Genomic DNA, 22003 nt, shown 5'->3' with positions numbered 1-22003 from the left:
ACGGTTACAGATACTTTCTCACAACTTTAGGACTAGAATGCCAAGAGAGAATCAATCGAATCAATTTTGGCATTTGTTGCGATGCAAGTTGAGTCAATGCTTCTTTTCCTTCTTTTCCAATTCGATTGCCGTGCACACTGAGAGTAGTGAGATTTTTGAAAGAGTGTGAATTGGCAATAATGATGGCACTTGCATCGTCCATATCGTTGTCATCGAGTATTAATTCGAAAAGATTCAAAAAATTTGAACTTGCTGTCATGAAATTCACTCCCTTCGAAGTGATGTTGTTGTTGGTCAAATCGAGAGAAGTGAGACGATGATAACTCCAATGCTCACATTGTTGTGAAATAATTTTCACTCCTTCATCTCCAATATGATTTCCATTTAAATTCAACACGGTAAGATTTCCTAACATGTTTCGACTTGTTTCCAAAAAAGTAAAAAGTGGACGAATGCATTCGTGTCCTTCCAATGCATCTTCACTTCTTCTTCTTCTTGGAATTGTCTCTCGTAAATTCAAACAAGTGACATGGTGCATATTTCTGCTATTCACGAACATTTGCATTACTTCTGGAGTTGAAAATAAACCATTGTTTAAACTGAGTTCAAGAGTGACGAGTCGATTCAGGTGTGAAGTTGGAGCAGCAAGAACTTCTATCGACTCTTTTCCAATCAAATTTCCAGATAGTTTCAATGAAGTGAGATTTTTCATGGTTGGACTTTGTGAAAGCACTTGAATGGCCAAATCTTGAATATCATTTCCTTTCAATGAAAGACGTTTCAATGGATTGAGTGTTTCAGAAGTTGCAATATGGAAAACTCCTTCGTTTCCACAATGGATGTAACTAAGCGAGAGATCCGTAAGTTGATGAAGATATTCACTCGATGCAATAAAAGAAATTCCTTCATGTCCAATTTCTGAACAGCGTGACAAGCGAAGGCATGTTAAATTTTTCATGAAAGGACTCGATGCAAGATCATGTGCTCCCTGAGCAGTAATCTTCTTGTTATCACTTGCTCTCAATGATGTTAATTGACTCATCCATTCACTAGTGGTTATGGCCTTCAATCCATCATTTCCAAATAAATTTCCACACAATGTCAACTCTCTCAAATTTCGCATGTAATGACTTGTTGCTATTTTAGTGACTCCAAAATCATCCAACAAACTTCTGGAACACTTTAGACAGGTCAAGTGTTGTAAATTTTCACTAGAAATCAGTGAATGAATTTGAGAACCTTCCAGAGGCATGAAACAAACATCTAGAATTGTTAAATGTTTCAAATAAGAATTTTGTAAAGTCAGTAATTGAGCAAAGCCTCGAATAAAGTCGTCAGATTTAAAATATGGTGTTGAAACGATCAATTCTGACAAATTCTTCATCTTTTCACTTGTAAACAATGATTGCAATGAAGAAATTGGTACTCGACACGCATACAAGTTTAAAGATTTCAAATTTTTCATCGTGTCACAGTGTGAAAAATTTGTCAAATCCAATTCTTCATTTTCTGCCACATCCACATGTGACAAATTTAGAGAGGTCAATTTACTCATATAGTTGCTCTTGATCAGAAATTTTAAACCATTTCGTCGCTTCAATTGGCTAAATCTCAAGTTGAGAGAGGTTAAATGATTTAAAAATTCACATTTTGTAAAGCTTTTAGACCTTTCTTTCCAATGAAACAACCATCTAAATTGAGTACAGTCACATTGGAAAGAAGTAACGGATGAATATTTTGTCTCTTGGTTCTGAAAAGTAAATCAAATTTGTTTTTTGAAATTTTACATCTTGAAAAATCTAAAGCAATTTTTGGATGGCTTGTCACGACAACACAATACCATTGTTTGCAAACTTTCATAAAAACTCCTCCAATAAATTCGAAATTGAAATCATTTATAAATTCTAAAATTTGAAGTAAAATTTCATTGGCGAGAATTGAACAGTTATGTGAACTTTGATTTTGGAAAATGTTGATGTAAGAGCGGTTGGAAAATGAATGATCATTGTTCGAATCTGTGGAAGAGGTTGTTGATGATGGATCAGAAGATGGAGTGGCTCTCCAAGTGGACATAAGCTTTTTGATTAGTGGCATTTTTTTGATGGGTTCTTATTTGAATTGGGAACGAGAAGAAACTCATAGCATACAATGGTTCGAATTTGAGATTTTTCAACTTTTGTCCATCATTTCAATTCGATTTGGAAAAGAAGAGGCCACACCTAAATTGAGTTGTTTTTTACTGGAATCATTAAAAAAATTTCGTAATTTCAAAAAACAGAACTCTGTTTCAGAAAAGGTCAAGGTTGATGATAGGGTTTTTGTTGTTGTTGTTGTGTGTTTTGAAATGAAAAGAATTGCTGAACTTGAGTATTGCCTAGTGGAGTGGATGTTGTTTGATTAGTTGATGACTGTTGTTGTTGCTGTTGCTGAGGAAATGACTGTGAAAAGTGAGACGGAAAGGATACCGTAGTGGATGATGAATCAAACTGTGACGCTTGTTGATGAGCTTGTTGTTGTTGTGTAGAACTACTTTCCATATAAGTATTGAAAATGTTGAACGGTGTGGGTTGTGACAATTGTTGAGAAAACTGTGTGGAATAATCGGTCGTACTTTTTCTCTGCATCATGCTCATCAAGAGTGCACTTGAATAGTCAGAGGTCTGACTTCCAACATTTCCACCACCACTACTGCCACTGGATGCAAATAAATTTTGGGAAGCAACATTCATGCTTGAAGGTGAAATGAGTTGTTGAAGTGTGAAATTTGGATCTGCAACTGTTGGTGATCGTACGTGATAATATTGAGCTGTCGTTGGTGATTGTTGAGCTGGTTGGAAATATTGAGTACTGACAAGATGGCCCGAGGAAAATTGTTGTTGCTGTTGTTGAATGGATGGTTGAGGTTGTTGTAATTGCAAGGATGGTTGTTGAATCATTGGAGTGACTGGTGCGCTCATTTTGCGTTTCTTTCTTGTTGCAGAAGTGTCAACTGTGGAGGCGCCTGTCACAGCAGAAGGCTGGGCTAACAGTTGACCTAAATGAAATTGTTGTGACGTTGGTTGTGAAATGATGGAGGGTATTTGAGTCGAAGAGGTTGGATCGAACATGACATTGGTGCCATAATTATATTGACCTGCAGTTCCCATCAATGATGTCATCAATCCTTGAGTTGCAACATTGGATGTAAATTGAGGCGTCATTCCACTCACCATTGGATATCCCGACGTGAAAGTTTGTGGCATCATGAATCCTTGTTGTTGAGCTTGTGTCGTTATTTGTTGAGCTTGTTGTTGTGACATGTCATTGAGGTCAGGTCTCTTTTTCCTTTTTAATTGTGTGGTAGAAGATACTGAGCTAGGCGTTGTCACAGGTGAGATTTGTTGTTGATAATTTTGTACATGTTGAGCAGAAGAAGGAGTTTGTTGAGTTGGTGATGTTTGTGGAACATCTTGAACCACAACATTCAATTTGCTTGCTTGTGACCTTCTCTGAGGTTGTTTTCCAACATGCACCACTGATCTCATTTGTCCAATCATGGATCCAGTATTTATATTTCTAATATGAGTGTTTGTAATGACTCGTTGTTGAGTGGATGATGAAGATGAAATCGACATGCTACTACTTTGATGAGCTGAAGAAGTGGTTGTTTCTGCATCATCGTCAGATTCTCCAGCGCCAGCATGTGAACTCTCAGTTGCTTCACTACTACTCGATGGAAGCACAGATTTTGGATCATTCTTAATGGCAAGGATTTGTTTTTCAATTTTCATAATGTCATTTCGTAATTGTTCAATTCGTGAGGTGAGTTGATGCTTTTTAATGGGATCGAGAAGAATGCCAGGGGAGTCTTGTTTTTCGAGCTTTTCCAAGATGATTCTCTTTTCATTAATCTTGCTCTTGTATCTGTGTTGTGGGAGTTTGTATGAGCACGTTTCAACACGAATCGTGTAGCGACATGAATAGCATGACAGGTGACAGTTGTTGATTGATCCACACATGACATTGTATGAGGTTAGTGCCGACATGATGTCGCCATCATCATATCATGTTCGTTACCTCTACTATAACAAGATATATTTGAAATATACTTACGATTGAATTTTTCTATAGGGCCATCGCGGTATCCCAATTCCTAATGTAAAGATGATGATGAATAAATCGAGTCGATATTGAGAATATTCCATTTCATTGAAATCAATGGTTGAGAATCGAAGATGAAAATAATTGAATCAAACAATGTTGATGACACATGTGTCATTGTCATCATCACAATCGAGCCATTCAACGCGTTGCATGTCCATAATTAATAATATTAATAAATTTTCATCACATGATATGTTATTGACACATAATTCTTCTTTTACTTACCTCTACAAATTCTTTTCAATTGCGTGAGTGAAATATTCAACATGGCTGCCACATTCTTGATCGGCGTTTCAAAATAGGGCTGTAATTGAGAAATGGTAAATGTGACAGAGGATAGAGTAGAAGTGGATGATTTGATCAATGATGATGTTAAAGGTGATTCCTCCACTGTTGTTGTTGATGCTACTGTCGTCGATGATGACAAGGAAGACGATGGAAGAATATTCTCTTGTTCTTGTGGTTGAGAGGATTGTGTCCTTCTATTAGTAGTACTAGTGGTGGCATTCATCGAAGTTTGAAACGATTGGGAGAATGTTTGTGATGATGATGATGGTGGTTGTTGTTGTTGTTGTAACTCGAATTGAGAGGAAGATGGCATCATTCCATACAGTTGGCTCAGTAGAAGAGAATGTGAGTCATCATGGACAACACTCGTTGTTGTTCCCGAAGGATTCGTACCAAATAAATCATCATCATGAGGATGTTGACTCGTGGTTGTCATGGTGTCGACTAGAATGGTTGTTGTTGTTGATGATGATGGTTCATGTTCAGATGGTTGAAAGTGATGAAAATCATCTTCCATGAGAGTCGAATAGGAAGAAGAAGAAGGAAACTGTTGTTCTTGACTTGCAAACAGCATATTGTTGTTATTGTTATTGGAGAAGAAAGAGCCTTGAAAGTTGGTTACTGATGATGATGACGACAATGACGAATGAAGATGACTTGAAAGAATGAGGGGAGAAAGAAAGGAAAGCGAATGAGAATCTCCTAATTCAGTAATCGTTGTTGTTGTTGTCGTCGTAGTTGTGTGATGGTGGTTGTTGTTAATGTTGTTATTTGGTGTCGAGGATTCGTATAATGATGATGCAGTAGTAGTTGTTGCAATTGTTGGAACTGTTGATGATGCAGTTGCTGTTGTTGGTGTGGTTGTCGTCGTAGTACTGAGATTTATGTTTGAAGAATGGTCTTGTGGTTGTGACATGCTGTTGGAGAGTGAATGACAGACAGAACACACACTCACTCAGAAATGATGATTGGAATTGAATTGAATAATAATATAATATTATAATATAATATAATAATTATAATAATAATAATTATACGTTTTACAACAACAGTGTTGCGAGGGTCGAAAATTGTAATGATGATACTTTTGAGGTGTGATGATTGTCTACTTGGTGCTTCTGCAACAATCAACACATAGCTCTCTCTCGTCGTCGAGTGGTCGTCGTATGAGAGTGTGGTGGAAATGTGTTTTCTTTAATGACGATGATGATGATGATAAATTTTGGAGTATTTCAAAAATCTCGAGAATAGTTGTTTCAGCACCACCAGCGAGCTCTCGAGAGAGGAAAATTGCAGTTTACTGGTGAGTGGTTGTGATATTGTTGTTGTTTGAAGAATAATTGACTTTTTTAAAATGCAAAGTCTTGTGAGTGGTGGTTGACAATTTTCAGCGCTGCAGCGAATGGAAATTTGCGGATACAAAATCTGAATACAGATGCAGTTAATATGACTGCTGTTATCAGAATCGAGATTTCGATTTGTTTTTGTGTTTTCAGAAACAAAATTTCTGAAAATGTGACGAATGGATGATTTGGTGGTGCGAACGGTGCGATGAGAGAGACCAACTAGTACACAAACATGCAATAACACACTGAGGTTTTGCAAGATCTTGAAACGAGATGTATGATTCTTATTGTTGTTGTTGTTATGAATGATTAGGAAAAGTACTTTCAAGAGACGATATCGTTAGAGTCGGTTGAGAATGGTTGTTGAAAGAGAGAGAAGGAGCATTAGAAGAATCATTCGAATTTCGAATTGGATAATCCCATCCAACTCTGGTAACAATGTTAGGTCAAAGGAAATTCTGTGATAGTTTTTTTAGAGATGGCAATCGAATGTCAAACTGTCAAAAAAAATTTCCGATTTGTGAAAGAGAAATGGTGCGCAAAGACAAGGTAAAGCCTAAACAAGACAATAAGGTCACCCCACATGTGTTTCTTACGCAATAAGAAATTCACTCCATTCGGTATTTTTTATTCAACATGGTCTTTCCTTGTTAATTGAGAGACAACTGAACAACACATTTCAAGGAAAGACTTGGACATTCAAAGAACTAACCGTGTAAAGTAAATAGATGGTAAATTTCATGAAAGAATGACCTTGAAAGTTATTCTCCTGAATTTCTTGTCTCCAAAGCAGTCACTTGAAACTAAGATTGGACAATGAGATTCTTCAAATGAAGTCGGGAATGGGAGAAATGGGTCTAGACCAGATTTGAAGCATCATGTCCCTTTTTGTCATGGAATGGTTTTAGATCTGTATCATTCAATTGAAGAGAATGAGCAGAAGGTGATGAATAAGGTGAAGACCATCTCATGGAACGCTTGTTAAGGTGTGAAAGGAAAAGGTTGCACTTAAAATTTCCCAAAATTGGTTCTCCAACACTCCACACTTTGCCATTGGAATATAATACAAGATTACAACTTTTGATACTAAATTACTGGAAAACATTGTTGTTGAGACAGTTCAACTCGTAATGGTGCAAAAAAAAGGACCAGTGCAACCGTTACATGAAAATCATTGAAAAATCGGATAAGAAACTGTGACCAAGTATCCATGAAGAGAATTGTGGACAATTTTCTTTTGAGGAAATTGGTGATACGCGAGGTGCTACTTTGGAACATTATAATGCCTTTGTTTGGAAGTGCAATTGACATTGTGGGATTTACAAGTTTTTCACAGGAGAGATTCATGGTCACTCACATTCATGCTCTCCATGAATTCATTCCACTACATGATCTTCATTAATTAATTCTTTAATAACATAATAGATTTTCACATGTAGAATATCCACCATTACTTTTGTAACACCAAGTCTTAGAAAATTTCTTCTTGAGGGAGGGCTTCTTCTTCTGTTTGAGAATTTGACAATACTTCTACAGGTGGTTCTTCATTTACAATGTTTGATGTGCTGCTGCTCTGAGTGGTAACAGTAGGAATTTCTTCATTTGTTGGAGTGGTAGTTGTTTCTGATGTGAATAATGTTGTTGCTGGTGACACTGTTGTTGAACTTTCTTCATCACTTTCCACAACAGTCAAGTATTGTTCTTTAGGAACAGTAAATCGTTGAAAATGTTGTTTAGCTAAAAGACAAGATCCACTACTTTGAAATCGATACGAATGCATGTAATCTCCCTCCACTGCAATTCGATACAAGTATTCATTTTCCTCAAAAAGTTCAAGCATGGTATTGAATGCATGTGTGAAAGTGGAATCTACTCCAATATGTTGTTGTTGTTCTGGATGATTCATGTGACCATAATGATCGTATGAATGTGCAACTAGATATGAAACAAGATAATCTTCCATGGAATGTCTAGAAACTTTCTTTGTGACATTGGCTTTTCCAAGACAATCGACTTTGTAAGCAAGATTTTCGAGATAATCTTTGGCAGTGACAGAGAGTTGATAGCTCAATAATCCAGTGCTGTCATTTCGAATGCAGAGTTGACCATTTTCGTGAATGGTATAATTGAATTCTGCGTTGGGAGATTGATAGCAACTTTCAATTCGGAAAGTGCTGCAGACGGCATGAGGAGGACATTGTCGACATGGATACCACGAAGAAGATGAACTGCCTGTAAATTTGAATTTTTCAAAATGCATGAATCATATTCCATGAATGGCATTTAACAGGTCAAGGATGGATTGAAATGCATTCATGGTCCAATCATTTCCGTTGAGTGTTAATTTCAATCCATTCCATGCATTAAAATTATACAACAACAACAACATTCCATCATGACAAGAAAATTATTTCACAACAACAACAAAATTCCATCACAACACAATGAAACAAAAAACAGTTAAAACACACACAAACACATTAATGGACACTTACAAAATGGTCGATACGACGATGCCATCCACACTCCAAACAAAGCCACCAACACCACAAACAACAAGACCATTTGATGACTCAAATCCACTGAAAAGTTCCTTCCTTTTCGACCGTGATCCTCCGATTGTAAGTATGAAATCAGCTTACTCAATTCCAACACAGTGTTTGTATGAGAGGATTGAGTAATTTCCTTTTCAGTCAAACGATGAGTCACATAACAAGGTGTCTCATGTTTGGGTGTTGGTGGAGCATCTTGATCGAGATGAATACTTTGATTGAGAAGAGAGTCATCGTCGTGAACTTCCAATAAATCATCGACAAAGGATAATTCTTGATCGGGAGGCTGTTGCTGAGAGGTGGAGGTTGTCCATACTGTTGCTTGTGGAGGATTGTTGTTGGTAGCACCTAGATGTCTAGTTACAAAAGTCGCAGGTTGTCGTTTCGTGGGAGTTTTGAAGGGATCAAGGAGATGACTAGACATGGTGATGGGCTAATAATAATAGATGATGATGAGGTTCAAATACAAATCGCGATGAGGTGATGATGATGGTACGGAGTGGATGAAGCTTGAATCTTCTTCTGGAGAGTGGTGTGAAGGTGATCAAACCCGAAACGTTTTAACGGTGATGAATTTTTTTGGCTTAAAGATTTGTTTGGTATTTGTGTGAAAGTGACAAGCTGACAGCGATGACGGTTGCTTATCAAGAGTTGGGTTCTTATCAAAGTAAACTTGTCCCTCCCGTATCCACAACTTGGCATCAAAACTCTAATTTGTTGTAATGCAGAAGGAAAGTTTAATAAATCCCAAACAACAACTATCGTTTCACTAAATTGACAACACTCTTCGTTTGAGCCATTCCTTTTGGAGGAATGACAGACTTGCTAAGGGCCTTTTTGGTTTGTTGTTTGGCCAGGTAGTTGACAGGGCTGTTGGTGTAGGATCGAGGGAGAGATGGAGTTTTGGAATGCATTGAAATTGGAGAGGATCCAGTAGGTGTTTCAGATTCTGGTTTCTTGAACAGCTCAAAGGGAGCCATTAACAATTGTTCATGTGCAAAGAATGAACCACCCAAAACTCTCTTCAACTCGTCAAAACCATTGGCTACATTGAGCTCCCATTCCTCTCTAAACATATCCAACTCATTTTGCTTTTCGCTAAACTCGACATAATTTGCAAGCACTCTTTGACGCTCATTGTCTTCAATTTCTTTCAATCTCTTGTTACCAATAATGACCAATCGCTTCATTTCCAGCTCGCTTAAAACAACTTTTAAATAAGGTGGCTTTGGCTTCTCAATAATTTCTCCATTTTCGTCTCTGATGGAGGAGGGATCGATAGAGGTAGCTCCACCACTAAGAGCACTCTTGGCTTGCAAAATGTACATGAGTTGTTGTACTCTTCTTTCATATTGTTGTAGTTTGTTCTTGTAAATTTTCTGAGCTGTAATGTACTCCTTTCTTCGTTGTTTGAGATCACTAGAAATTATTTCTTTCTTAATCTCTAGAGGCAACCGCAACAGTCGAAATCTGAATTTGTCTTCACGTTCCAAATTATCAACAGTATCATCGAGGCTTGGAGTTACTGCAATCTTACTTTCCTCACGAAGAAGCATTGGACTTGAAAGTTGAGATGAAGGTCTGCGATTCAGAGGTATCACTCCATTTGGAGGAAGCTTCTTCTTTTTAGGAGGTTCTACAACTTCGCCTTTCAATGGAATTCCACGAAGCATTTTAGCCTCGACAATGGAATACTGCAGTACTTGAATCATTATTTGCATTTGTTTAATTTGGTGCCACTTTCTCAAAAATCGTTGCACCTTGATTACCTTGCTCCAAAACAAATGAACTTGTCTTACGATTTGGAAAGACATGTTGGTCTCTCTGAGGAAGGACTTGATAATCATTGTTGATTCCTTCTTTTTCTTTACACCAATCCAAAGACGATAGAATATCCAGTGTCTTAAAATAAAAAATGTCATTAATATCCAACAAAGTTACATTCAGAAATAAACAAATACATACTTCTTGAAAACGTCCCAAGCTTGCTTCCACTTTTGGCTTCTTTTTGCCCAAATTACTGGCATCAAACTGGTGTAGGAAATTTTTTTGACTCTCTTGAATTTTTCTTCTTCTTTCCTTAAATATCTTCGTCTCAAGAGCTCTCTTGCAAAAATTAAAAATCTTGACAACAGGCAGACAAAGAAAGACCACTTGGAATATAATTCTGCATCCTTTGCCTTATTTTCATTTTCTTGTCGATTATATTCTGCCAGTAGTCTTCTCTTTTCATCCTTGAGAGCCAGATTTTCTTTACGATCCTGAAACTCTTTTGTTAATTTTTCTTTCTTTTCTTGAGCTTGTACAATCTTGTCATTTCGTCTTTTAAACTACAAAGCCGATATGATATTTACGCAATAAATACTTGTCTTGGAAAGACTCCAAAATGGAATATACTTACTGCCTCTTTTAATTGTTGCATCCGAGTCTCTCTGAAATTTTCTGGTACCTTCTTATTTCTATTCACATGGACCATTTGCAACTTTTTATCTTGTTCCGCCTCCTTTGTTTGTTTTTCGTAAAGATAAATATCCTTTTCCAATCTCTCAAGCTCGTCCGGATTATGATACAAAATTTTAAGTCTCTCGTCGACTTGTTTCCTTACACTTGCATTTTTCTTTTGTTTTCGCTTAATTTGTTCTTTCTTTTTCTTATTTTCTAATGTTTTCATGAGAGTAAGACAATGAATGTTAGAAGCTCAGATATTATTCGACCATTAACTTACCCAAATCCATTTCTTGTTTTTCTTCATCGCATTTCATGGATAAAATCATGTTCTGAATGTCATCATAAATGTCGTTTTCTTTTGCATTTTTTCTGTATTGTGTGCCGAGGTCCATCGCTTGTCTAAATTGTTGATCACTTCCTAGCGTTGTTTTTTGTAAATAATCCCAACAAGACTCGACGAGTTGGTTATGAGAAAGAGTGAAGGATGAAAGTTCGGGTGAAAACAACTCCTCCTCCAAACTGTCATAGTCAATTTCATACTCGTTATTGACTTCCATACTTCTTCTCATGGTAGTACCAGCAGAAAGCAGCCTTCGTGTTCCTCTCTTTGCGGATTGTGGTTTCCCTCGTACATTTGGGAACCTCAGATCGACCAGTCCATATTCTCCAGTATTGAATATGGCCTTCTCAGTTTTTGGAGTTTCAATCCTCAAATCCCTCTCATACGATAATGTAATACTTTCAGGTGTTTTTGAACTTCGTAAAGAGGGTAACCCTTTCAGATCCTTCTTGTTCGGTGTGGTAACATCGAGTTGTGAGGATGGTCTCGAATGCACATCCGGAAGAGAGGACGAATCAAGTCTCGACGAGGAGGAGGTTGTTGAAGAGCTTCTGATGTGGTGTTGATGATGATCAGCCACACTAGACATTCCGATTTATCCTACTGTACAGTATACTGTATCGTTGTTGTTATGTATTGCCAAGTAAATATTCGGAAATTAATTGTTGATGATCGTTGTTACTCGGGTACTTTTGGAAACGAGCAGCTTTTCAGCTTTTTTTTGGCGCGGTCATCTACAACTCAAATCTCTCGCAAAAGCCTGCTCGAGCATTATACGGTGGGTGTTGCAACAAGGGAAGGACGGCGATCGCATTCTCAAAAAATGGATGTAAGAATTGTTGGGGACGAGAGAAGGATGAACATGATATCGGCCTCTTCTGTGTTCATCAACGACCAAGCAAGTAACAACAATGTCATCAACCTGTTGAATAATAATCATAATCAAAATAATAATAGTGGTGTCAATCATCCTCATCATCAACAGTATCAAAACAATCATCATCAAATTGTTGTTGCAGGAATGACCAATAATAGTAGCACTATAAATGGAAATAGTAGTGGAGCATTGAAGGCAGGGGTGGTTCTCCGAACCAGAGTGGAGCTTCCACAATTTGATTTTCAAGGCTTGCCTCAAATCCCAGTCTCGTCGGGTTATGCCAAGAGGTTGAGCGAGATCAAACAATATGGACCCAATACGTTTGTTTTGAATAAATCGGAGAAACCACCATCATCAGGCACACAGCGTGCGATGGTCTATCAGTACACTACCGAAAGTATCGCCAACAGAAAATTGATGCAGGAGAGAGAACAAGTTACCTTGCCTAATATTCGATCTCGGGAATCAAAATCAGCTCAGTCGTTGGGAAAGCCTGTTCAAATCCTTAATAGACAAACGGTGGTAAGTATGTCTCAACATATGTTGGTCAACAATATTAGAATATTGAATCTTGTAATTATAATATGTCTGTCGAACATGAAATGTTTTAAAGATGAAATTAACTCATGCAGAAACGGAAGAGGAAGTTTTGGAATGCCTGGCATCAGATAAGGATCTAGAAGGAGTAGAGCAAGAGGATATGGATTCATTCAGAAATTTATATTATCTTGATGTGTCTGGAAATTATATTCCTTTTGAGCAGTTGGCTTCTATTCCCTCACTGAGAAATTTAAATATTGGATGTAACGCCCTTTCAGGTATTTCAATACCCCAAAATGTGGATAATGCATTTGCCAAATTGGAGGTATGTTTAATGTCACGACTCAAAACTCATTCAAATAATATTAATTTGGTGTGGATAGATTTTAAATCTTTCTTATAATACTTTTTCGGATCCATACTTATTTAATGAGCTGGGAAAATTGAAACAATTAAGAAAACTTGACTTGAGCGGAAATAACTTACAAGGGCTCCCAAATGATCTTTCACAATTTAACCTCACTGAAATTATTCTAGAGGACAATGTGTTAGATTTTTCTGTATTCTATTCTTTGAGCTCAATACCAAGGTAGGTGCTTTTGGATTGAGTGATATTGAGGCTCATCATTGCTCCGTTTCATCGAAAAAACATTTCACCTAAATTATTATTATTCCACCTAAAATTCATCGATCAGTCTTGTTGAAATATCTCTCAACAAGAACAAAATTGAGAAAATTCCTAAAATTCGAAAAGAAATATTTCCAAACCTCCTTCGCCTACGACTGGAAGAAAATGAAATTACGACACATGAAGATTTGTACGTCAACGAATTCTCCTGTCTGGAAGTTTTGTATATTAGCTCGAATCCTATCATTAATAGAAGCAAGGACCTAGAGAGATCTAGATATAACTGTAACAAGAGAAATATCCAACTGATCATTTCAGGATCCGTCATTCCTTCAGAAAAATTGCCTGTCACCAAATTCTACAAGTTAAACTCCATGATTAATGTAAATAGTATTAACAAAAAAACGCAACCGCTTCCAACTCGAGAGAAGGAAATTGACAATTCAAAGGAAGAGGACACTGATAGCTCTTTCTTCATAACTGCGGTTCCAAGGCTAGATCTAAAGGCCGTTTCTGAAAAGGAGCAAGGCTCTGAAAAGATTCTAACCCCAACAAGTCCTTTCCGATCGCCCACCACCAAACTCTTCACAGCACAATCTGCTTCAGAAATCAAGAAAATTACTGAATCCTATGATAGAATGAATGACATTGGCAAGAAAGTCAAGGTCACCTATGATGTCAAAGATCTTCGCAAGAGCTCACGAATGCCAGCCGACAGGTATGAATATAATAAGGATTGGTTCGATCTGGATGTGGCACTCAATAATGTGGATGAATCACTAGATGAAGAAATTAAGAGAAATGCCTCAATGATATCTCAAGAAAAGCAAAAGTTGGCCCTCTATAATGACAGTGTTGACCTTTACAAAACCAATCTATCGGATAAGAAGAATACGTATCGTGCCCTCAAATTTGCGATCGAAAATCCCATTAAGTTGCCATTTGCTGCCATTAGGGAGAGTACAAGTGACACCACCAAGACGTCGCTCGATGTGAGTGCACTGAAGAGCTTGTATAGTTAATGGAGAATTCTCCTTAATAAGCAGAGATACTACAAATATAGAACTTTTCAAGAATAGAGAGGATAGCATCAAGAAAGATCAATGTCTTCCAGGATGATCTCATCTGGGGAACCATTTGTGTCAGTCCTATGGTATTCGTGCTAGCACGACTTACAGAATAAATGGTGAGAGGTAATTAAGAGCTCATTTCGAAAGTGTGACCATTATTTCGATTCTTTTTCTTTGGTTATTGCTGGGAAGCCTGAAAATTCGTCCTGCTCTGATATGTCATGTCTTCTTTTCTCATCTTCAAAAATATTTGAAGGAGTTCCTTCGATAGATTTTCTCAATTTCTCAATCTCTTCTTCGGATGTAATTAAATTCTTGATCTTCTCGGCCTCCACTCCTTCAAAGATGGAAAAATTGATTGGCTTTAAGTATTGTTTCAAGACTTGATTAAATATTGGAGAGACAGGATCCGTCAAAATTGATGTTAAAAAAGAAATCATTCTTCCTTTTTGTTCTTTCTTATAATCAATATATAATTTTCTCTTTTCTTCAATATTTGCAATTGCTTTTTTTCGTACATAATCCGCGAGCATGGCATCATCACTTCTTTGGAATGGAAATTTTTCATCATCACCACCATTACTTTGAAAATTTTCTTTTGAAATGGTGGATGAGGTTTCTGTATCATCCTCACGCTGATCCGAACCATTGCTCTTGTCAGATTCAGTCACGGTGGTTGTTGAATCCTCTTCATTTGGATCAAGTTTGGTCTTTTCTCGCAGACTCATTTTTAATATTGGATGAAATCGTAATTACTGAAAGTCAATGAAACAGTTTCAATTTTAATTGAATTTTCGAATAACTTGAAGCAGCGAGCCAAGAATTTGGTTTGTAAAGAAATCTTCGTTGCAAGTTCCTTTCAATTTCCAGCAATAACCAGAAGAAAAAATGTGCAATGCCTCACACTCGGCTGATTCATCGTCTCTTTTAGATACCGAAACAACGGAATTGATGAAAAAATCATTTTCAGCTATCATCAAAGGAGAACGAGTTCCAAATACTGATTTTTTACAGTTATATAACTCTATTCACTTGCTGCTTCATCATGTGGATGTTTCGGCCAAGAAAGATTACTCTGCCATTCATCGGGATTTGTTTGAATTGGTTCGAGAACAAGTTTTTAAATCAATTTCAGAGAGCGATTTAATGAAACAGGTGATCCTGATTTTAACTGATAATTTTGATTTTTCCAATTCGGCTAACAATTTAATTGATCTTTGGACTAAATCAATAAGAACTGTAGATCACTTCATTCAACGATTATTCAAAGGAAGACAATATTTCCAAAATTGTTGCCCGTTGAGCATTGTTTTGGGGAGTCATGTTTTTGAAGAAATGTGTTGTGAGGCAGCTTTAGACTGCATGTCTTGTGAAGAGGGAGAGACATCGCATTACCCCAGAACTTGTACCAACCATGGTCGTGATGATAGCAGTACTGACATGTTAGAACAATTGAAATCAACACTTCAGGAATATTACAAGGAACAATCAAAAAAGAGTGAAGAATTATTTAAATCATTCAAAACTTTAACTCAACAGCCAATTCCAAGACATAAATTTACCAGATCAAAAAATCTAATTCACTACGTGCAAGGTGATATGGGCATCAAATTTGCAGATATTGACGGAAGCAAGTTAGTACGAACAGACATTCCTCTCTCCAAAGAATGTAATCTTGTGGAGGATCCTATTGCCTTTTATATTGATGACGTTTTGACCAGTGAAGAATGTGATCAAATTATTCAAAAGTCTGAAACACAATATGGATATAGGACTCTCGAACATGAATTCTTAAAATATGAAAGAGACAATGATCGTGCTCTTATTTCATTTCCCTATTTTGCTGATCTATTATTTAAGAGAATTAAGCCTGTTCTTGAAAAAGACCCACATGTGTGGAATGAATTGAGACCTTTTGGTTGGCACAACGAAGGAAAGTGGCAACCCTCATTCATTAACACCTGTATGAGATGTTGCCGATACACAGGTCCATGTGTTGGCTTTATTCCTCATAGGGACGGTAACTTTGTTGCAAATACAGATCAGCGATCTAAATTCACCATTATTGTAAGTATGGAAATTGTCAATCCTCATCATTGAAAACAATTTTTGTAAATTCTAAAATGTGCATGAATGGCATCTAACCATCATTAATTGTGTGGTGACTCTCTCAGATCTACCTTAATGATGATTTTCCAGATGGCACTACAGATTTTTTGAGAGCCCACCAACCTGCCACCATGGGTGAACTGGTTCGAGAGGAGCTGGAAAGAGGTTATTCCATCGAATTCAGACTCAAACCCAAGAAAGGACGCGTACTCATTTTCGATCATGTGCTTCTTCATCAAGGAGCTCCAATTCCAAGTGGTCATCTCAAGTACATTATTCGAACAGACCTCGTGTTGACTCGAGTGGAAAATCCCTCTCCAGATCTTTCCTACCTCAAAGATGAATATTATTGGAAGATGTTGTACTATTACAAAATTGCAGCGAATTACGAATGCCACGGATTTGTCGATGTTTCCTCTGAATTGTACGAAAGAGCGCTTTCATTGAGAATGCATTATCCAAGAAAAGGTTCACACATTCCGAGTGTGAAGAAATTACCGCCTCTTGACACTAATAAGTGATGTGACACAAGAGCAGAGCTATTACTTTGGACCTGTATGGCAGCATCTCCTTGTGGCGTTGTCTTTTTATGAAAGCAAGATGATGATTGTTTGTTCAGTTGTTCATTGGCGCAATGAAGCAAAAGGAAACCGCCCTTGCATATGCAAATTTTCCTTTTTCAAACCTATAATAACCACATGTCCAAGCGCAATAAACAGCACCGTGTTTGGATTGCGGTTTCTCAACGATTCACCTGCGTTTGAACGTTTGGAATGCGAAGAGGTACTGATGCCAAATGTCAAAACAAACCTCCAAAAATTTGCGTCCCTTCGTCTCGGTCTTTAATAATCAAAAATGATAGCGGAGAGAGCAACAACTCCTTCTTCGCCATCCTCACCATCTCCATCATCACCATTAAATCATAACAGTGGTTTTATTGATTGTTGCCCAACAAATCCAAAAAAATCCTTGTCTTTGACATCTGACTTGAACCAACCCATTCAGAATTTTAAAACACAGCTCGACCATCATCAAAAGGAGGAAATTCCTTCTTCCTTTCAAAAACCCAATCATCCCATCAACATGTTGAACCATCATAATGACAACGAGGAGTATGAAAATCATCATCATGATGATGATGAATACATTTCAAACGATGAAAACTTTTTTTCCAAAATGACTATCGACACCTCCAACAACAACAAGAATAAGAAGAACAACAACAACAACAACGAAGATGAATCGATTTTAACCAGACCATCATCATCATCAAACACATTCAATTCTCTCCATAAATATACTTCCAACAACTCATCAGCTTCCTCTGTATTCTCCAATCTAACCTCCTCCTCCACCACCACTCCGGTCACAGCCTGTACGACCTCTACCACAACAAATACCGATTATTCTTCTTCTTTCTCTCAATCCTTGTTGATGAATCCATCTTCCAATATGTTTGAGGAAAATTCTGATGCCAGCATGTTATCAGTGGTGACCACAAAAACGAGTCATTCTTCATTGTTTTCATCAGTAACGGATACATCATCCTCATCATCGGGTTCAGCAACACTTCATGTACCATTAGTATTGAATCATATAGAGGAACCTTTTGAAGATGTTTTTGATGAAGAACCTTTTGAGGGAGAAATGACCCCTGTTCAGTTTGTGGAATTACAGAAATCAAACAAGAAAACAGAAAATCGTGTGAATCATGATCGAAATAATTGTTGTGACGAGAATGCAGTGGCGGAGATGATGGTGAATAATCATGATGATTGGAAACGAAAAAATATGACAACACGTGAAACAATCACAACGATGGATGTTGTCAACACACCACACAATGCAGACAACGATGATGATGTTGGATTGAAACCATTGAATTTAACAACTTCTAAATGGAAATCACAAAATATCTCATCACAACCACAGGTGTCAACCAATCAGGATCCTATGAATCATGGTCATACAAAGCATGTTGTGATTGAAGAAGAAATTGAAGAAGGTTATGATGATGACGATTACAACGATGAAGAGCATGACGAACCTCTAATGTTGACCACGACTGCATTGACAAAAGATGCGTTACTGCCGTTCCGATCACAACAGAAAATTTCAAAAAACTTCTCAACAGCTGCTAATGTATCAACACCCCAATACTCTCCTCATCCAGCTGTTTCGTCGGCAACATCTCCTTTCAAAGTTACACCAAAATCTGCCTTTCATTTAAGAAATGCCAGTGTGACGAGTGACGTGACAGTCTATTCAAACATGTACGACGATTCATTGGATCCATCTCTGATACAGAAATATTATGATAATTTCGATGATGACGATTATTTTGATTTGGAACCTCAAAAGTTAACAATCACATCAAGTCGACATAATTTTAATTTAGACAATGAATTTGAGGAAGAAGAGTCTTCTTTCACAAATGGTCGAGAAGATTTTCGCGATGATTTATCGCCGTTTCTGATTCAAGTGAACACAAATATTAAACGACAAGTGAACAAAATAGGAGGTGAAGAGACACGCCCTGAAGTAATTGGAAGTTCTCACTCTGGGCGGAATCCAGTCTACAACATGGATCATGACGATGATGAGCAAATACCGAGCACAATTTTCGGTCGAATTAAAATTCCAAGAAAGAGTGGAGAAGCCAAAGCTCAACAAGCACTTTACAAAATGTTGGCCTCTAATGAAGGAAGAAATCGAGCAGTTTCTGATGTCACATGCTTTATACCAAAAGTTACTGCATCGATATCGAACTTGACAAGATCTGCCATCACACCTCCTACGAATTCAAATCTAGAAGATACATTATATCTATTTTCTGTAAATAATGACCCTCAAATTAACAACAATGAACATTTGAGAATTAGAAAGGAAAGTGTAAAGCTTGTGGAAAGTTTGGGATTAGATGGACAAATTTCCGAGTCACATTTCAGACAGTCGGATTTAACTCTGGAAAAGCAACGAATCAATTTTTTGCATTTGTATTCACCCATTCATCGAGAGAAGATTCGAACAGATGTGTCACTCGTGCTTCAATCTCTGTTTAGAGGTTATGTAGCTCGAAAGAAGCTCATCAAAGGTCTTGTTTATGTGGAATATATATGTACAGCTGCTTTGGGACATGTTTGGCGAATGAAATTGAACAAGTTGAAGATGGAACGAGATTTGTTAAAATCCACACAACTCACAGGAACGACGATAATATCTTCTCCTGTGAGAGATCATAACATTCGAACGCAAACACAGCTAGAAATGATCCCAACGATGAACATTGCAACATTCAAAGTCAGCACTTCTCTCAACACTGGAAAGACATTGAATGAAAAAGTTGTGTCTCCACTCAGACTTCAATCGCCATCTCAAAGTATTCCAATCATTGACAGGACTCTCATGGATCACTACTCGAGAAATGTAGAAAGAATTATTCAATTTCAAGCACTGTGTAGAGGATATTCGAAAAAGCTTTCAACCACGATTAGAAATCTCAAATTAGAGAGGAGACGTCATTTATTGACCAAGAGTCATCCACTGATTCGACACGTCTATATTTCCTTTTTGGAGCTTCTTTTTGGAAAATTAGATCTTCAGAAAGATGTGAACGACAAGAAAAAATTGATGGAAATTGACAATCCTTCCACCACGAATATTATCATGAAGAAACACAAATTATTTCCTCGATTTCTTGAAAATATTTACCAATTATTTTCGTGTAACACAAAGGTAAGTGTGTACACTTGTTTGAACTAATTGTCAATTTTAATCAATAATATACTTGTAACTACTGCAACAGAACAAGTATCGAATCATGAGGAGATCCCTTCGAGATGTTCTGCTCGAGAGCAATCACCCTGATTGCAAAGAACTTGTAGATTTTTATGACAAACAAAAATATAATTTAAATCAAATAGGAAATGTCACTCACGAGCTCGATAGTGAAAGTTTTGAAATGAAAGTTTTTTTGGAATTTTTACTCGATCAAGGAAATGTTCTCCCCAAAATACTCGCTCAAATACTTCTCTCAGATCAGGTCTACGAAAGGAATCGACATTTATTTGACAATTCATTCATTTCAAAGCAAAAATTCAAACATACCATTCTGTTGGTTCATGAGCAGAAAGCCATCCATTTCTCCACTCATTCAAAACAAATTTATACTGACAAGTCACCCATGACCAATGATGCTCATGCTGTGGATATTGCATTCTTGTGTGAAGAATTGAGTAAGGTGTTCTTTGATTTCAAATACACACCTGCGCTCTTTGAAAAGAGGCACTATGTATTTCATTCCACGGTGTGTGAATTGTTGGAATTATTCAGAGAGTCGGAAGATGGCTTCGGAAATCGTACGAGTGATTATGGAAACAATGATCCTATCGATCTCAACACTACATCGAACAAGATTATTTTCAATCGACTCATTCCAACTCTCTATTCCATGTTTTCAATGGAGTTAAAAACTTTGGAGATGAGCAGAAGAAAGAATCCAATCCAAACCACGTGGGACTTGATATTGACCATTCAACAACAACAGGCTCTCGATGAACATGAGAATGTACAAAATTCTCTTCATCGTCATCATCACTCTGCCAGTTCATTAGAAACGACCATCCATAACGTGAATGACACACTCAAGCAACAATTAGAATTTATCAAAAAGAAAAAGACATTCACACCAGTGGAATTGTCCAAGATCAAATTCAAGTCTTTGATTTGTTATGGCTTGTCACACAAGATATTAGACAAGGTTTTAACACAGATCTTTTCACAGAGTCAAATTCTTGCACAACATGTGAAAAACCATTCGTTGATTTTATCCGTGCCAGTTCAGAATAGCATCATTTCGGGAATTGTTTCACTTCAGGAAGCTCACGTGTTCACTTTTGCATTATCGGAACCACTTTTTGCACCTTAAATTGTAGTAGTAAAACGATATTACCGGTTTTTTTCAAAGTGACTGGATTGTGATGAACAAATCGATGAATTCATTTACCTTGTTCTTACCATCACGAAGAAAGTTTACAAAACCGTTACATAATTATTTCAAAAATATTTAACTTCAAAAATTAGCCGTTACACAATTATTTTCAAAATATTTAATTACTCTCTTGTTTCATAAAACAACTTCAAAAAAAACAACACAACACCTACGAATACATCAATCAACAATGGCAAGAACCAAGCAAACCGCAAGAAAGTCCACAGGAGGTAAGGCTCCACGTAAGCAATTGGCCTCCAAAGCAGCCAGAAAATCCGCCAAGCAACCATCGACAGGAGGTTTGAAGAAGCCACACAGATACAAGCCAGGTACCGTCGCTTTGAGAGAAATCAGAAAGTATCAAAAGAGTACTGAATTGTTGATCCGTAAATTACCATTCCAACGATTGGTCAGAGAAATTGCTCAAGACTACAAGTCGGATTTGAGATTCCAATCCAACGCTGTGTTGGCTTTGCAAGAAGCTTCCGAGGCTTATTTGGTCAGTTTGTTTGAAGATACCAACTTGTGCGCAATCCATGCTAAGAGAGTTACCATCATGCCAAAGGATATGCAATTGGCTAGAAGAATTAGAGGAGAGAGAACATAAGTAACTTTCATGTACATAGAGATTCGTTGAGGTGAGTCCTTGTTTTTAACTATCCCCTTTTTTAT

The 22003-nt window shown here is 37.2% G+C and overlaps 10 protein-coding genes across 10 annotated transcripts; 4 read left to right on the top strand and 6 right to left on the bottom strand.

Annotated features, from left to right (window-relative positions):
- Positions 1 to 4: 4 nt before the first annotated feature.
- On the bottom strand, positions 5 to 1555 carry FDP41_004397 (uncharacterized protein; the record flags this gene model as incomplete). Its single annotated transcript, XM_044707806.1, has 1 exon — positions 5 to 1555. One exon carries the CDS (start codon positions 1553 to 1555, stop codon positions 5 to 7), a length of 1551 nt encoding a protein of 516 aa, XP_044561211.1.
- Positions 1556 to 1635: 80 nt separating this feature from the next.
- FDP41_004396 (uncharacterized protein) lies at positions 1636 to 2094 on the bottom strand (the record flags this gene model as incomplete). Its single annotated transcript, XM_044707805.1, has 1 exon — positions 1636 to 2094. One exon carries the CDS (start codon positions 2092 to 2094, stop codon positions 1636 to 1638), a length of 459 nt encoding a protein of 152 aa, XP_044561210.1.
- Positions 2095 to 2297: 203 nt separating this feature from the next.
- On the bottom strand, positions 2298 to 5347 carry FDP41_004395 (uncharacterized protein; the record flags this gene model as incomplete). The annotated part of the gene is made up of 3 exons (XM_044707804.1): positions 2298 to 3903; positions 4093 to 4132; positions 4369 to 5347. 3 exons carry the CDS (start codon positions 5345 to 5347, stop codon positions 2298 to 2300), a joined length of 2625 nt encoding a protein of 874 aa, XP_044561209.1.
- Positions 5348 to 7248: 1901 nt separating this feature from the next.
- On the bottom strand, positions 7249 to 8753 carry FDP41_004394 (uncharacterized protein; the record flags this gene model as incomplete). Its single annotated transcript, XM_044707803.1, has 2 exons — positions 7249 to 8009; positions 8273 to 8753. 2 exons carry the CDS (start codon positions 8751 to 8753, stop codon positions 7249 to 7251), a joined length of 1242 nt encoding a protein of 413 aa, XP_044561208.1.
- A 334-nt stretch (positions 8754 to 9087) lies between these two features.
- Positions 9088 to 11706, bottom strand: FDP41_004393 (uncharacterized protein; the record flags this gene model as incomplete). The annotated part of the gene is made up of 4 exons (XM_044707802.1): positions 9088 to 10231; positions 10295 to 10659; positions 10731 to 10987; positions 11055 to 11706. 4 exons carry the CDS (start codon positions 11704 to 11706, stop codon positions 9088 to 9090), a joined length of 2418 nt encoding a protein of 805 aa, XP_044561207.1.
- Positions 11707 to 11940: 234 nt separating this feature from the next.
- Positions 11941 to 14184, top strand: FDP41_004392 (uncharacterized protein; the record flags this gene model as incomplete). The annotated part of the gene is made up of 4 exons (XM_044707801.1): positions 11941 to 12516; positions 12608 to 12859; positions 12918 to 13123; positions 13230 to 14184. 4 exons carry the CDS (start codon positions 11941 to 11943, stop codon positions 14182 to 14184), a joined length of 1989 nt encoding a protein of 662 aa, XP_044561206.1.
- A 203-nt stretch (positions 14185 to 14387) lies between these two features.
- On the bottom strand, positions 14388 to 14960 carry FDP41_004391 (uncharacterized protein; the record flags this gene model as incomplete). Its single annotated transcript, XM_044707800.1, has 1 exon — positions 14388 to 14960. The coding sequence occupies one exon, from the start codon at positions 14958 to 14960 to the stop codon at positions 14388 to 14390; it is 573 nt and encodes a 190-aa protein (XP_044561205.1).
- Positions 14961 to 15120: 160 nt separating this feature from the next.
- FDP41_004390 (uncharacterized protein) lies at positions 15121 to 16862 on the top strand (the record flags this gene model as incomplete). The annotated part of the gene is made up of 2 exons (XM_044707799.1): positions 15121 to 16299; positions 16407 to 16862. 2 exons carry the CDS (start codon positions 15121 to 15123, stop codon positions 16860 to 16862), a joined length of 1635 nt encoding a protein of 544 aa, XP_044561204.1.
- A 334-nt stretch (positions 16863 to 17196) lies between these two features.
- On the top strand, positions 17197 to 21268 carry FDP41_004389 (uncharacterized protein; the record flags this gene model as incomplete). The annotated part of the gene is made up of 2 exons (XM_044707797.1): positions 17197 to 20076; positions 20147 to 21268. The coding sequence occupies 2 exons, from the start codon at positions 17197 to 17199 to the stop codon at positions 21266 to 21268; spliced, it is 4002 nt and encodes a 1333-aa protein (XP_044561203.1).
- A 253-nt stretch (positions 21269 to 21521) lies between these two features.
- FDP41_004388 (uncharacterized protein) lies at positions 21522 to 21938 on the top strand (the record flags this gene model as incomplete). Its single annotated transcript, XM_044707796.1, has 1 exon — positions 21522 to 21938. One exon carries the CDS (start codon positions 21522 to 21524, stop codon positions 21936 to 21938), a length of 417 nt encoding a protein of 138 aa, XP_044561202.1.
- Positions 21939 to 22003: the final 65 nt, after the last annotated feature.

Source organism: Naegleria fowleri (assembly GCF_008403515.1).
Source record: "Naegleria fowleri strain ATCC 30894 chromosome Unknown tig37, whole genome shotgun sequence".
Taxonomy (NCBI): Eukaryota; Heterolobosea; class Eutetramitea; order Acrasida; family Naegleriidae; genus Naegleria; species Naegleria fowleri.
This window is presented reverse-complemented; position numbering and strand designations above follow the sequence as displayed.